The sequence below is a fragment of the Carassius carassius genome, chromosome 3 (genome assembly GCF_963082965.1).
Source record: "Carassius carassius chromosome 3, fCarCar2.1, whole genome shotgun sequence".
Taxonomy (NCBI): Eukaryota; Metazoa; Chordata; class Actinopteri; order Cypriniformes; family Cyprinidae; genus Carassius; species Carassius carassius.
Window position 1 is genome coordinate 39,486,921 of NC_081757.1, and position 13,738 is coordinate 39,500,658.

General features: G+C 38.6%; 1 protein-coding gene across 4 annotated transcripts in view; it reads left to right on the plus strand.

Moving 5' to 3' along the window:
- LOC132126706 (myotubularin-related protein 13-like) overlaps window positions 1-13,738 on the plus strand; it is a 169,302-nt gene that overhangs the window by 142,838 nt on the left and 12,726 nt on the right. For all 4 annotated transcript variants that reach the window (XM_059538173.1, XM_059538180.1, XM_059538160.1 and 1 more), the window contains exons 22-29: window positions 2,122-2,317; window positions 3,772-3,899; window positions 4,899-5,074; window positions 6,274-6,401; window positions 6,482-6,683; window positions 7,058-7,254; window positions 8,127-8,264; window positions 9,332-9,415. In XM_059538173.1, coding sequence (XP_059394156.1) covers window positions 2,122-2,317; window positions 3,772-3,899; window positions 4,899-5,074; window positions 6,274-6,401; window positions 6,482-6,683; window positions 7,058-7,254; window positions 8,127-8,264; window positions 9,332-9,415 — 1,249 coding nt within the window. The remainder of the gene's footprint in view (window positions 1-2,121; window positions 2,318-3,771; window positions 3,900-4,898; window positions 5,075-6,273; window positions 6,402-6,481; window positions 6,684-7,057; window positions 7,255-8,126; window positions 8,265-9,331; window positions 9,416-13,738) is intronic.

Here is a 13,738-nt window from a genome sequence, read left to right on the forward strand (position 1 = left end):
TTGCTGAAACTTTACTCACCCTCAGGCCATCCAAGATGTAGATGAGCTTGTTTCTTTATCACAACAAGTTTTTGAGAAATTATTATTACCGAAGTCTCTTTAAGGTACAGTAAGTCATGTCAATCGGCGGCCATCTTTGGAACGGCGCTCAGGCAGCTCCTATCCCTTTGAATGGGGAAGAATCAAATTTTCTAAAACTTTTCACCAAGCTTACAATAAAATCTCATATTTGAAATCACCAATGAAATCTGACAACAGCTGTATCATAAACGTTGTTCATTTTGCCCATATAGCATTGTTTTTCAAGCTAGACCAGTGCGCATGTGTAGTCCTAACTGCATGTCTCAGATTGCTTACTACTTCAGTAATGCACTAACTTTACCGATTAGGCATTGGCTCTTTTGCTCAGAAGGCAGGGCTTCATTTGATAGAGCGGCCATATTGAGTGTTGCATTTTTTCCCATTCAAAACTATACGTATGACACGTCTTGGGTTTTCTATATTTTTGGTATTACGTCACTTGTTCACCTATAGATCCTCTGCATTGAATGGGTGCCATCAGAATGAGAGTCTAAATAGCCTATAAAATAATCCAAGAGCCCGTACAAACAGAGATGCATTTAGCTGTATAAGGAAAAATGTAGTATTGTATTGGCGTTTCGTCCAGACAGATCCAGCTTTTGGGAGCCTGAAGCCACTATTTTTTTGATACTGGGTCTCGGAGTGGATAAATCTAAAAATGACACCCTTGCTTTTCGTGGGGGCAGCCAATCCGTATATTTTTGTGAAACGATGAAGTCATCACCCCACATGTATACAGCGCTCAAGGTTTATGTGCATGCTCAAAGTCTTGTTCTCCATTTTTATTGTATCTCTGTGGCAGAATTACAGCACCACATACTGGTGTGGCATGTATACTATATTGTTTTGAGTCAGTTTCAGTGGTTTTGTGTGTATGCAGATATATTTGAGATGACACATTGGTTACGGATTTCTTTTAAGAACGAGGAAAAAAGATTGGATAGGAAAAGCTCTGGCTTTGTGTGGATGAGCCCCAAGTAACTGCAGTCTGTCAATTAACTCTCTGGGGTCCTAGGGTGTTTTGGAGCCCTGGAGATGTTTTGTGAAGTGAAAAGCTCCATTTTGTGTGAAATCAGCCCATCAAATATGTACAGATCATGTATTGCTTGCAAGAAAAAAACAGTCCAAATTAGTTCTTAACAAATATGAACAACAGGGGATGTGTACAAGGTTTGTGAAACTTTCTGACTTAGTTCTTCATGAGATGATGTGTAGTTGAAGATACACATTTTTGCAAAAGTTTTTGTGTGTTATTTTAGATATTATCTATTATTTAAAACATTATAATGCATCACAATTGAACCAATATAGTATTGTTTATAAAAACTCTGCAGTAAATACTGCCTGACTTAAGTGAAAAACCTAAAATTGTGTGTAGTCAAAGCTGATGATAAATGGAGACACTTCTGAGATACTTTGGTTGAAGAGGGAATTCTAGCCTGGATAAAGTCCTGGTTTCTGTACAGGACCAAGTTTGTTTTTCAGAAGAAAAAGAAACCATATTAGATTGTTTATTAGTGTGCAAATCCATGGAAGTAACTGATGGAGATCCCAACTGGCATCCACAGTGTGAGGTGGACTGTTCTTCTAATACCACAGATTTCCACATAACAAATACTTGCTGTAGTTCCCAATTTATTTTATTTTATTTGTATTGGCACTGTTTCAGTTCTTGTCACCCTTCTGAATCCAACTAATGAGCTAGATAATGACACCAGGAGAGGGCCAGGACAGAACATGCTTTCTGGACAATGTAAAAGTTGATGGGTTGTGTCTCTGGTGGTAAACAGGCAGGGCTTGAGTGTGATTACTGTGCCTTGAACTAAACCTAATAAATGATGCTTACTCAATCATAAAGAGAATCGTTTGTTGTCTGTCAAAAAGCAGACCACAAAGACTTGGCTTTTTTTCTGGTCCAAACTGAATAACAGTGTAATCTTATATTTCTGTTAAGGAGAAAAGCAGTGAACAAAATCATCTCTGTATCAAAGCATTTGCTCCTGGTCTTCAGCAGACACTAATGACAATGATATTTCCCAGCCCAAGATCCTGCGGCCTGCCCTGCTACCCGGAGAGGAGCTGGTGTCCGAGGGGCTACGGGTGGTTTTAGACCCTGATGGTCGAGAAGAGGCCACCGGTGGGCTTCTGGGAGGGCCACACATCCTGCCAGCAGAGGGAGCACTCTTCCTTACCACTTACCGTATCGTTTTCAAAGGCACTCCTCATGACCCACTAGGTAAAAACTGCTATCTGAAAGTCAGTTTTGAGCTAAAATGATTTAAAAAGTCTTTAATGCTGATGTTATAGCTGTAAACATTATGAAATGATCCGCGGCGCTGACAATCTACAGATGTGGAGAAACTCCGCCTTTGTCCATAACCTGTCCTGTAGCTCCAGTTGGCCTGCTTTGGCCCAAGGTTTTCATCTGGCCAAAAAACCCTGTCTGTGGAAGCACTGACGAGGCACGATCAAGTCCTGAAAGTGACAGTGGAAACAAGTGGTCGACCAATATGTGTTTTTTGACAACCGATGCAGATGCCGATATTTTGGAAAGCAGGGGGCCGATAGCAGATATAAAAACGATATATATTTTTTAATTATTATTATTATTAATTAAAAAATATATATATTTAATTTGACAATGGATTAAAAATAAATGTGTAAAAGAAAATACTTTAGATGACAGTATTTTTCACAAGAAAGAAAGTATGTTTGCCTTTCTATTACTAATAGGCCTAATATAAAAGCAATTGTTATAATACATTAATTCCTTTGTTATCCATTCTATCTGGTTATTAGACAGACTTATATCCGTATTAAACAGAACTGTTAATGACAACGACAAACAAGAGAGAGAGTGTGAGCACTGCGTGTGCTCCGGTGTTGCCGCTCTCAGCACCGCCAAAAAAATTAAAGTCCAGCGCGACCGAAAAACTTATCGGCGATGGCAATATTTGAAAAATGCCAAATATCGGCAGATATATCGGTCTTGACAATATATCGGTCGACCACTAGTGGAAACGCGTCTGGCCCTGGCACGCACTAGCACACCCACTTTTGGCCTGACAGTGGAAACATAACTATTGACTGACTTAAGACTTAGTTTCGTATGTAAAAGTACCATTGCATTTTTACCAACATTCCATATTCATAAATTAAAAAAAATATTATTTGAAACATGAATCTTGTAACTTTATGTATTCAGTGTAAATGCATTCATGTTACTTCAGAGCTTCATAGAGTAAATCTCATACATTTAGTGTATGCATGTTCTGGTTACCAGGACTTTCAATTAAGGAACAGAAAGCTCTTAGGTTTCATTTATAATATCGTAATTTTTATTAAATTAGGTTGTTAGACTTAAAAGAAAAGTCTTGTGGGTTTGGAACAACATGAGCGTAAGTAAATTATAAAAGAATTAAAATTTTAGGATTAACTATACTTTTAGCATTTATGCACATTCAAACTTGCCGCCACAAGATGCATCACACCAGGTTTGTCGTCAAACCAAGTTTGTTTTAAATGCATTTGAATGTTTTTAATTGAATTCATATGGGATTGCAACAATAAATCTCGAGTAGGTTGTGGAAGAACTTTGTTTGAAAGAGGTTAGAGAGTTTGCTGTTCTATATTTAGATAGTTTTACCCTGCTGTAATGATGTGTTTATGTTTGTGTCTGTGTGTGCACAGTTGGCGAACAGGCCGTGATCAGGAGTTTTCCAGTATCCACTTTAACCAAGGAGAAAAAAATCACCATTCAGAACCAGCTACAGCAAAACATGCAGGAGGGGCTTCAGCTAAGATCCGCCTCCTTCCAGGTATTGACGCACAGAATACGCAGCCAGTAAATAGATTGTATTTTTATTTGAAATACAAATGATTCGCATATTTCCCAATAGATCTTCTTAACCCTTGACATTGCAAAGCTTACCCCTAATATGGGACACGTTCATTTTAAATGGTTATTTTAAAGTTAATTTTATAATTTTTAAGTTAGTTTTAAGTTAGCTTTCCTTATTGCCTGTATTTTGGTTTTGAAACTACAACTTCTCCGTTGTGCCTCACTGTCTCAGTTTTATCAGAAAGTCTTTCCGATTTCAGAGAACCAGATGCAATCTGCTGTAAAGCACTTTTTTATTAGAGCAGTTATTTAGAAAAGCCTCTTTAGGAATAATTTGATTAAACTTTTTGTTTGCTGAAGAGGAATGTGCACATTTCAGACGTCTCTCTCTGTTTGACTCATTATCATGAAGTCTCTTTATGGATGAGGACAGAGCAAGAGAACCACATGTTGTGTTCTTCACTATGCATGGACTATAGGGCCATAAAGATTTTATGGCTCATTCCTATCGTTTTACTAACTTAAGCTATAAAATCAGGCCCTGTATGGAAGCAAGGGTCATTTGTGCTGGTCTGCCCACGTGTGGCTGCCAACAGTTGGTGTCTAGGGTACATTATCAGATGCTCAATAATGGCTGCAGTCCACATTAAGGTCAGACCCCTGAGGAGCAGAGATAGAGGAGTGCTGGGGAGGTGTAGAGGGGATTTGGGGTCACGCAGACAAGTGTTTGCGCAGCCAAACCTCTGTTTGGAATGTTCTCCCCAGAAAAGTGGGGAAAAAGAAAAAGATCTTGTTCCATTCTGCTATCCAGCTCAGAGCACTTCGGCAAGTCATTTCTCTTGCCCCCAAAAAATTTCAAATTGTTATTTGCAGATGTTCTTGCTTCGTAAAGGTGTGGCAGCTCTATTAGTTACATCACTTTGTATGATATGGGAGTTGGACAACTGGTCTGACTGTATGTCCTGCTTTGTTTTAGCTAATTAAGGTAGCATTTGATGAGGAGGTGAGCTCTGAGATGGTAGAGATCTTCAGGAAACATCTGCAACGGATCCGCTACCCAGCATCCATCTTCAGCACCTTTGCCTTTGCAGCAGGACAGACGGCACCACAGCTCATATTACCCAAGCAGAAAGAGAGAAACACAGGCTTTCGGTCAGTGCGATTTATGTTTTACGGAGTGGACATAATGGAAATGTAGGATTCAGTGTTGAGTTGTGTTGTTCCTTTTATTGCTGTTGTTGAGGCTGCAACAACAACATTGTTGACCTCAGAGGACTGAGGTTATCAAGCTTTAAAAAGGATGCACCATAAAATAATTCCGTGATAATCTGCACTCTATTCCAAGTCTTCAGTAGACACACAAAACTTATGATTTTCTTTGCATCATCCCAATATCTTGAGTCAATCTGAATTTGAGAACTGGATCAGTCCAATTCATAAACAAACCATTCAAACTAGTTTTGCAAACTGTATAGTAACAGATTCATTAATTTCAGAACTTAGACTCAAAAAATGTCACATTAAGTAATTAGACATCACTACTTATTTAATGAATTCTTTTGAAAACACCAAGAAGAGATCAAATCAAAACTTAAAAGGCTGGCTCACCAAAAAATGAAAATTAGCCCATTATTTACTTACCCTCAATCCATCTTAGGTGTATATGACTTTCTTCTTTCAGACGTATACAATAGGAATGCAAGCTTTTTAATGGCAGTTAATGGTGGTCGAGATTTTTAAGCCCAAAAAGTACACCCATCTACCATAATACGTGCTACACACGACTCCAGGGTTAATAAAAGCCTTTTGAAGTGATGCGTTTGCTTAAGTAAAATATTCATATATAAACTGTAATATCTAGCTTCCTTTAACTGTCATGCGTGCATTCACGAGAGAGTGGCTCTCCAGCCTATGATGTAGGAAAAATAGGCATAGTGCAAGCTCCAGTGAGAAGTGACGAACATGGAAGTGCAGAGGACTGAGCAAAACAAAACACCACTTGTGAATTAGAACTACTAAATGAGGATTTGTAAAGAAAAATATAGGAGGAATTTTGATATTTTCCGTCAGTTCTTCACAGAAAGCTGTTGTATGGCTTTACCAGAGTCAGAATATAGCACACACGTCATATGGACTACCTTAATAATATTTTTCTGTCATTTTTGGAGCTTGACCTCAGTGCTTATTCACTTTCATTATATTTAAAAGAGTGGCCAAGATGTTGTTAAATTGTCCCTTTGTGTTCCATGGAAGAAAATAAGTCATAAAGCTTTGGAACAAAATGAGGGTGAGCAAATAATGACAGAATTTTGGATGTATTGTTCAATTAAATGAAAATCTGTTTCTTATAGAACACTATCGAAGACCATTGTGAAAGGGGCTAAAAAGGCAGGCAAGATCACAATGGGCCGCCAGTCCACTATGAAGAAAAACGAAAAGGGCAGTCGCATGACGTGGCATGAGGATGATGACATCTCCAGTAAGTATATTTCACAATGTCAGAAAAATATTCTATGTCAGCAGCCATGGCCCTTCAGCTGTGGGATGTTGATGTTTCAGTCTCAGATGATGGTGAGCCCCCCGCCAGCAGCACACTGAAGGCCTCAGAGAAGTCCACTATGGAGCAGTTAGTGGAGCGAGCCTGTTTCCGTGACTATCAGAGGCTGGGTCTGGGTACCATTAGCGCTAGTTCCACACGGTCTAAAAGCGGAGAGCAGTTCCGTGTTACGGCAGTCAACAGGCTCTACTCATTGTGTCGCAGGCAAGTTGCAACCCAACAACACCTTGACTTTGTTAAAAAAATCTAGTGAGTAGCATTGCTGCTTACAATTCTGCAAACTGCATAAATAGTGCTCCTGACTCCACTTTTGTGTGCAATGTTCACATCTGAAAATTCGAGCAACAGCCAACTGTTTTTCCCGGATGTGCATCTCAATACGGAAGGCTCTGTTGATACTTCCATTTTATTTCAACTTTAAAAGTGCTCTCAGTGTATAGGTGGGTAGCTCACAAGGTTTTAAAACAGAATCCCTGTGAAAAACAATGACAGAAACTGAAATACTTTTTCAAAGGAATCTCTCCGCTACAATTGCTGAATCATGAGTGTTTTTCTAAATAGTGATATTGGGTTTACAGTTACCCGGGTCTTCTGGTGGTGCCTCAAACTGTTCAGGACAGCAGCCTCCATAAGGTGTCCCGCTGCTACCGGCACAACCGCCTGCCAGTCGTGTGTTGGAAACACCCTCGCACCAAAGCGGTTTTACTTCGTTCGGGTGGTTTTCACAGCAAGAGTGTGGTTGGACTTTTCAAGTCTCAGAACCCTTCTTCAGCAGGTACGTTTGTGCAGTTAAATATGCATATTACATCATGGAACCTTGAGGTTGTTTTACATTCAGACAGAGATGTAAATATTTGCTCTAAGATTTTAATTCTGATAAAAGATTTGTCTCAGCCTGAGACAAATTGCTATTCACTGTCTATCAAATACATGTTGCAAACACTGGACAGTGATCCTTAATCTGGCATGCTCTTATCTTGATTGGATGACTTCATTCAACTTTCGGGAATATAAGAACTAAAGGTTTTTGTTTATAAAGTATGAGTTTGATACAACAAGCACTTTTGAAGATGGAATAATCACTTGATTTGACAAAAGTAGCCAGTCTTTTTATAGGAACCTACCACAGCATTAGTTAAATATTTTTCATGGCTGTCTATTATTTTGAGAAAAACTCACTCCAAAACGAAATGTAAAGAAAACAAACTGTGGTGGGTCATTTTGTAATGTCTGAGTCAGTGTCTCCCTGTTGTAGGTGGGTTTTGGCCAGAATAAGCTGCAATGTGGACCAGACCTTTGGCTATTTAGTCCTGTTCTCAACACTTCTGAAGTTCTGACACAATGCCCCTGACTGTTCAACATAATATTCTAAATATTGGTGCCATAAGATATTTCCTCTAGGATTTCTGCTGTAATTATGACCCATCTGCTTGTTTTCAAATCTTTTTTATTAACAGAATCTAGGAGTATTTAGTGCATCTGTGTATGTTTTAATTATTTTAAAATATTATTAATTTTAATACATAAAGTGGTACCTTTGGACATTTTCTTTGGCCACCTAATTGACTAATTTACTCAAAGGTCTGGCTATGTGAGATTGTCAATAGAGAAATTATTGTTCTAATGATGCTTTCTTGCTGTTAACAGCTCCGACTTCCTCAGAGACCTCCAGCAGTCTGGAACAGGAGAAATACCTGCAGGCTATCCTCAGCTCCATTCCCATCTACTTCAAACCCAACGGCAACAACACCCTCACCAACCGTTCCCTCATTGGCTTGTCCCCAGGTATTGCAAAGATATTAGGTGCATCCTTCACTCAACGTCTGATTCTTCACTTTCTTGTTTAGACATGTTTGTACCCCTTTTTGTGTTCTTCAAGGCTCTTATCTTCTCCTGGTTTCCTAATGGTTGTACAAAATGTTATTTATGTTTTGGACTGATTTCCAAAAGAACTGGAGCACAATTTTGTGGTTATGTAAGGAGAGCAGGACATGACGAGGTCACTTTCCATCCACCTCTCTCCTTGCACTCACTGCTTTCCACAGCCATATTGCATATGACATAGTCCACACAGATCCTGCTCCGTCAGCTATGCAGTGTCGCCACCATAATGTTCCATTTATCCCCACCTGCTGGGTAAAAAGAAGCCTCCTCTTACCAGCAAATGGCTCATCCTACAGTAGTTCTGATGATAGTGCTCCATGGCAGCTTTAAAGGGTTAGTTCACCCAATAATAAAAATTATGTAATTAATAACTCGCCCCCACATGTTGTTCCAAACCAGTGAGACCTCCGTTTATCTTCGGAACACAGTTTAAGATATTTTAGATTTAGTCCGAGAGCTCTGTCCCTCCATTGAAGCTGTGTGTACGGTATACTGTCCATGTCCAGAAAGGTAAGAAAAACATCATCAAAGTAGTCCATGTGACATCAGAGGGTCAGGTAGAATTTTTTGAAGCATCGAAAATACATTTTGGTCCAAAAATAGCAAAAACTACGACTTTATTCAGTATTGTCTTCTCTTCTGTGTCTGTTGTGAGACAGTTCAAAACAAAGCAGTTTGTGATATCCGGTTCGCGAACGAATCATTCGATGTAACCGGATCTTTTTGAACCAGTTCACCAAATCGAACTGAATCATTTTAAACGGTTCGCGTCTCCAATACGCATTAATCCACAAATGACTTAAGCTGTTAACTTTTTTAACAGACCCACAAAGAGTGTTTCAGATCAGTGTTTGTCCCATTATGTCAGGATGCTATCTGAATCGGTAGTTGGCAGCTCACTAGGGTTCGGAAAGGTCTATGATGTCTTGTCTGTATGTGATGCATCGTGTTTGTTTTGATCTCTTCAGCAAGCGAAAGAAGAGCATCAAGAATACCAAAGATGGCCCCTGTCCATTTAGACATTTCCTTCACCAATAGCTTCGCCAGAGGAGGTGAGTGGACTTCTATTTTTCATTTCTGTCAACTCCAAGGAGATATTTAGCATCAAACCAATTCCCCATCTTTCATCTGATATCGTTAGTTGACTATCCTCTGTCATGATATCTCATTATCTGTTGTCACAGACCACAACTCTTCCCACACACATACACACGCTCATGCTGCTTTGATTTTGGTCTGCTGTTTCTTTTTTTTGTGGTGATGTTTCTGCTGAACTTGCAGATATTTGTCACCACTATTCTCCAAAGTGCACAGTGTTTCATAAAATTCAAAATGCTAGCCATGTAGATACATTCAGAACACCCCTTGTGAATGATTTTATTTTTTTTACTTGACGTGGTGCAGAAGTATTCACCATTATCTGCACACTATCTTTGAATCTGATAAAATATACAGGAAGTTGAAAGTAGGGGTGTGCACGGATAGTCGAACATTCGAATATTCGCTCTGCTCTAATTATTCGATAAATAAAAATGATATTCGAATTTCGCAAAAAAAAAAAAAAAAAGTTCACAATAAAACCTAATTTGGTCACTTTCTGTGATTCTCCACTGCATATTTGAAGGTGTATGCAAGCAAAAAATTATTAATGAATGAATAAAAGGGGCCATTCAGATATCGCGCCTAATAAGGCGTGGAAAAGGCTATGCGCGCCGCTTTCTCCTTCTTTCCAAAGCGCTCGGGCAGAAGCGCTCCATTCTAAGCAACAATGATGAGCTCTCTCCATGAAGTCGCGGAAATTTCAGCAAAGGATAAATGGATTTGCAGCACAAAAAAAATCGCTTTCAGTAGCACTGCTACTAAATTTATTTCAAAATGGCAATCCATATACAGCTATGATCAGCTGTTCCTTCATCTTGGCTAAGCTTTCAACGTTGTTACAGGAAAGGATGAAGCTGAATGTTTAGTTCTTGTCATATGACCCGCGGTGCGCTTGTGGCATTCTGAAAGTTGAGATGTTTTTAACTCGATGCAGTGCGGACGCGCCTGGAAAAAACGGGACCGCGTCGCACAGCGTGCGCATTACGACCACGTCGCTTCCATTATGAGCGCGCATACCGCGCGCCTACATTGGAAATAACGAACTTGAGCATGCAAAAGACGCGATATGTGAACGCCGCCTAAAAGAACTGCGGTCTTCTACAGTACTTCACATATGCCGTGGAGAATCACAGAAAGTGACCGAATTCAAGAACATTGTTGCGGCATCTCTCAAGCAACGAATAAACACCGCTAACTTGGAGAATGCAGTGAAAACTCCTCTTCTCGCGTCTGCCCTAGACCCTCGGCACAAACATTGCAGGTTTCTCGATGAAAACATGAGAGAAGTAAGAAAAAAAAAAACTTTTTTGAACATTATCAGAACATTTTCCTTGATGCGAGTGGTGCGGATGCAGCTGCCGTCACCAACGATGAAGAGGATGCGGCAATGCCCACTCGTTGGAAAAGGCTGAGCCAGTTCTCCAGCGATGATTAGCTACAGAGATTCCAGCCGAGACGAGTGGGAACCGTTCTTGATGGAGCCATGTATTCCATGTATTTCACCAGATGAGGATCCCATTCAGTGGTGAAACGAAAACACGAAGCGCTTCACAAAACTTATTCGCTTAGCACAGCATTATTTGTGAGTCCCGCCAACGTCTGTGCCATCAGAGCGCGTTTTCTCCGCTTTATTGTTTTATTGACTTTCCCCCAATCATGTTTACATGCCCGTATTTCTTAACAAGAACATTTGAAACAATAGAAAAAAAGAAAAAAAGATTTGCTGACAGTTTAAAAGTTAAGTGTAAGCTACATTCTGTACAATAGCCTAATTGCTGCAGGCTGCTTTACGTTTTTTCTTTGTTCACTTTTTTTTTTTTTGCTTTTAATCTGTACTTTTGTTTGTTTGCACGCATTGTTAAAGGTTTTCAGCTACAAAACACGATGTGTGATGTTAAAGCTTATTGTGTGTAAGCTTGTTCAGAATGACGAAAACAAATGTTGCTGAAAAATAACGTCTGACTCATTAAACTTAATTTAAATAAACGAATATTCTAATATTCGTTTTTTGTGAGCTCAAATATTCGAATGTTATATTTGTGGAAAATGCCCATCCCTAGTTGAAAGGTCTTTCCTATGTAAACAGCTTGTGCTTTATTGTACATCACAGAGAGGGTATTATATAGATCCAATTTAGATTCAGATTCTCACATCTTCTGAATTCAAGCTCCCCCATTACTAAAACCTCACCTCAGATCAAAGAGACATGTATTATGATTGCACAGATACTATTTAAACTCAACTGAGCTGAATGATGCATCACTGAATTCAACGATGAACTGCATTTAACTGTCATTTTGCTCTATTGACGCACTGTTTTCCTAATCAGTGTTGTTCAAAAGCAATGTTGCTTTGACACAATCTTTTTTGTTTAAAGTGCTATATAAATAAAGGTTACTTGACTTGACCATAACAGGGTTTTATGTTAAGTGACATTCTGTCATTTATTCCCCCGTAATTGCAGACAGAATTTTCAGTGTTGGTTGGTAGTCTTTTTTTTTTTTTCGCATTATATAATCTTGTTATTGTATTTGTCTATTATGTCTCGTTTTGAACATCATGTCTCAATATAAAACATTATGCCAGGTCATGATGGGTTGAGTTCTTGGAAAAGGGCTTAACAGGGATTGGTTAAAAGATGCAAGTTCCAGTTGATGGCTTTAAGGTGACTTCATGATTTAGAGATGTTTCTCGCCATATTTCTAAAAATCTGGGTTATAGATAGCAGCTGCTGCTGAAGACTCATGTCTTTGCTGCTTTGCACTGAAATGAGACATTTCTCTGTCTCACCACAGCCAAATATACTCCAGCAGGTGCATGCCAAGACATTTCCCATCTTGTGCTCTTCACAGAAATGTGAAACTGATTTTTCACTTCCTCATTTTTAGTAATATTATTTTTGTCATTAGTGGTATTGACATCAACATTAATATTGCTCATACTTATGGTAAGGGATTTGAAAAAACAACTAATCGATTTGAATACATATTTTGGTGAAGTGATATCAGTTGTTATATACATTTTTCGCTCAATCTGTGAACCGTAAGCTTTGTGCTCTGTTACTTTTGATATGAAACAAAGCCTCAGCTTTCAAATTCTGTACATTTTATCATGTAATTCAAACAGTAAATCCCAGTTTGATGCTTTTGAATGTGTTGTGACAGACTGCATTAGACACTTCAGTTCAAGTGAGTGTGGAGTGCACTTAAACCGATCGTCTCTTTACAACTAGTTAAAGAATGAAATGTCATCTTGAATGAATATCAGAAGTTACTTTGAAAGAAACAGTTCAACTTACTGAAATGTCTCCTATAATCACTCAGTCAGTGTTTGCTTTGTGCTTGTAAATTAGATGTTAATTATGACCTTTAAAATTATAGTAATGCACCAACTTACAAGGTACTCTGTATAGTTTACAGCAAATGTTCTCCAAACTAACTTATATTAAATCCAAATCTTATCAAATCAAGAAGTGAATCAGAATCAAATCAGGTTATTAAATCAATACCCAGGCACATTAACTTATTTGAATCATTCCACACCTTGTATGTATCTTATGCTACATGAATCCTATCTAAACCTGGAAATAACCCCCCAGAAAACCCTGTGAACCACATATTGATGCCCTGGCCACCCCCTACAACACCTTACCATTGTATAAGTCAAGCAACACTCACATTTTCATCACAGAACATAAAAATCTAGTTTTCCATATATATTTCTTATATTTTTCTGTATTCTTTAATCTCCTCTTATTTATATACTCATCTCATTGACGTAATTTTCCTGTCATTCATGTAAACCTGTTGTTTGTTCACTGAACCAACATATTTTCTTCATTGATGCCCCATCTTTACATACTTCACGTCACGTCTGATCAAAACTCAGGTAACCAAATAGAGGTCGACCAATATTGGATTTTGCCAGTATGTTAACCTATATGGGGGGATTGACTTCCTAATTAATCTCTCGCAGATAGCTTTTAAAAGCATGGAAGTCATCAAAGCTACAGGAGTTCAGTATACAGTATATAAAATCCTGTGTGCAGTCTATTGTGCAACAAACAAGCACAATAATATCTCTAAAAAAAGATTATATTGTACATAATTATTGTGGCCAATAAGATCTGCAGTCAGCATTTGCCCCCCAATAACCTCCAGTAATCTGGTATTATATTAAAACAAATATTTCCCCTTTTCAGAGTTAGCAGAACTCAGTATAATACAGTATTTATTTATTAGTATTTAGTGAAATCTAAATAATTCTATAAATGA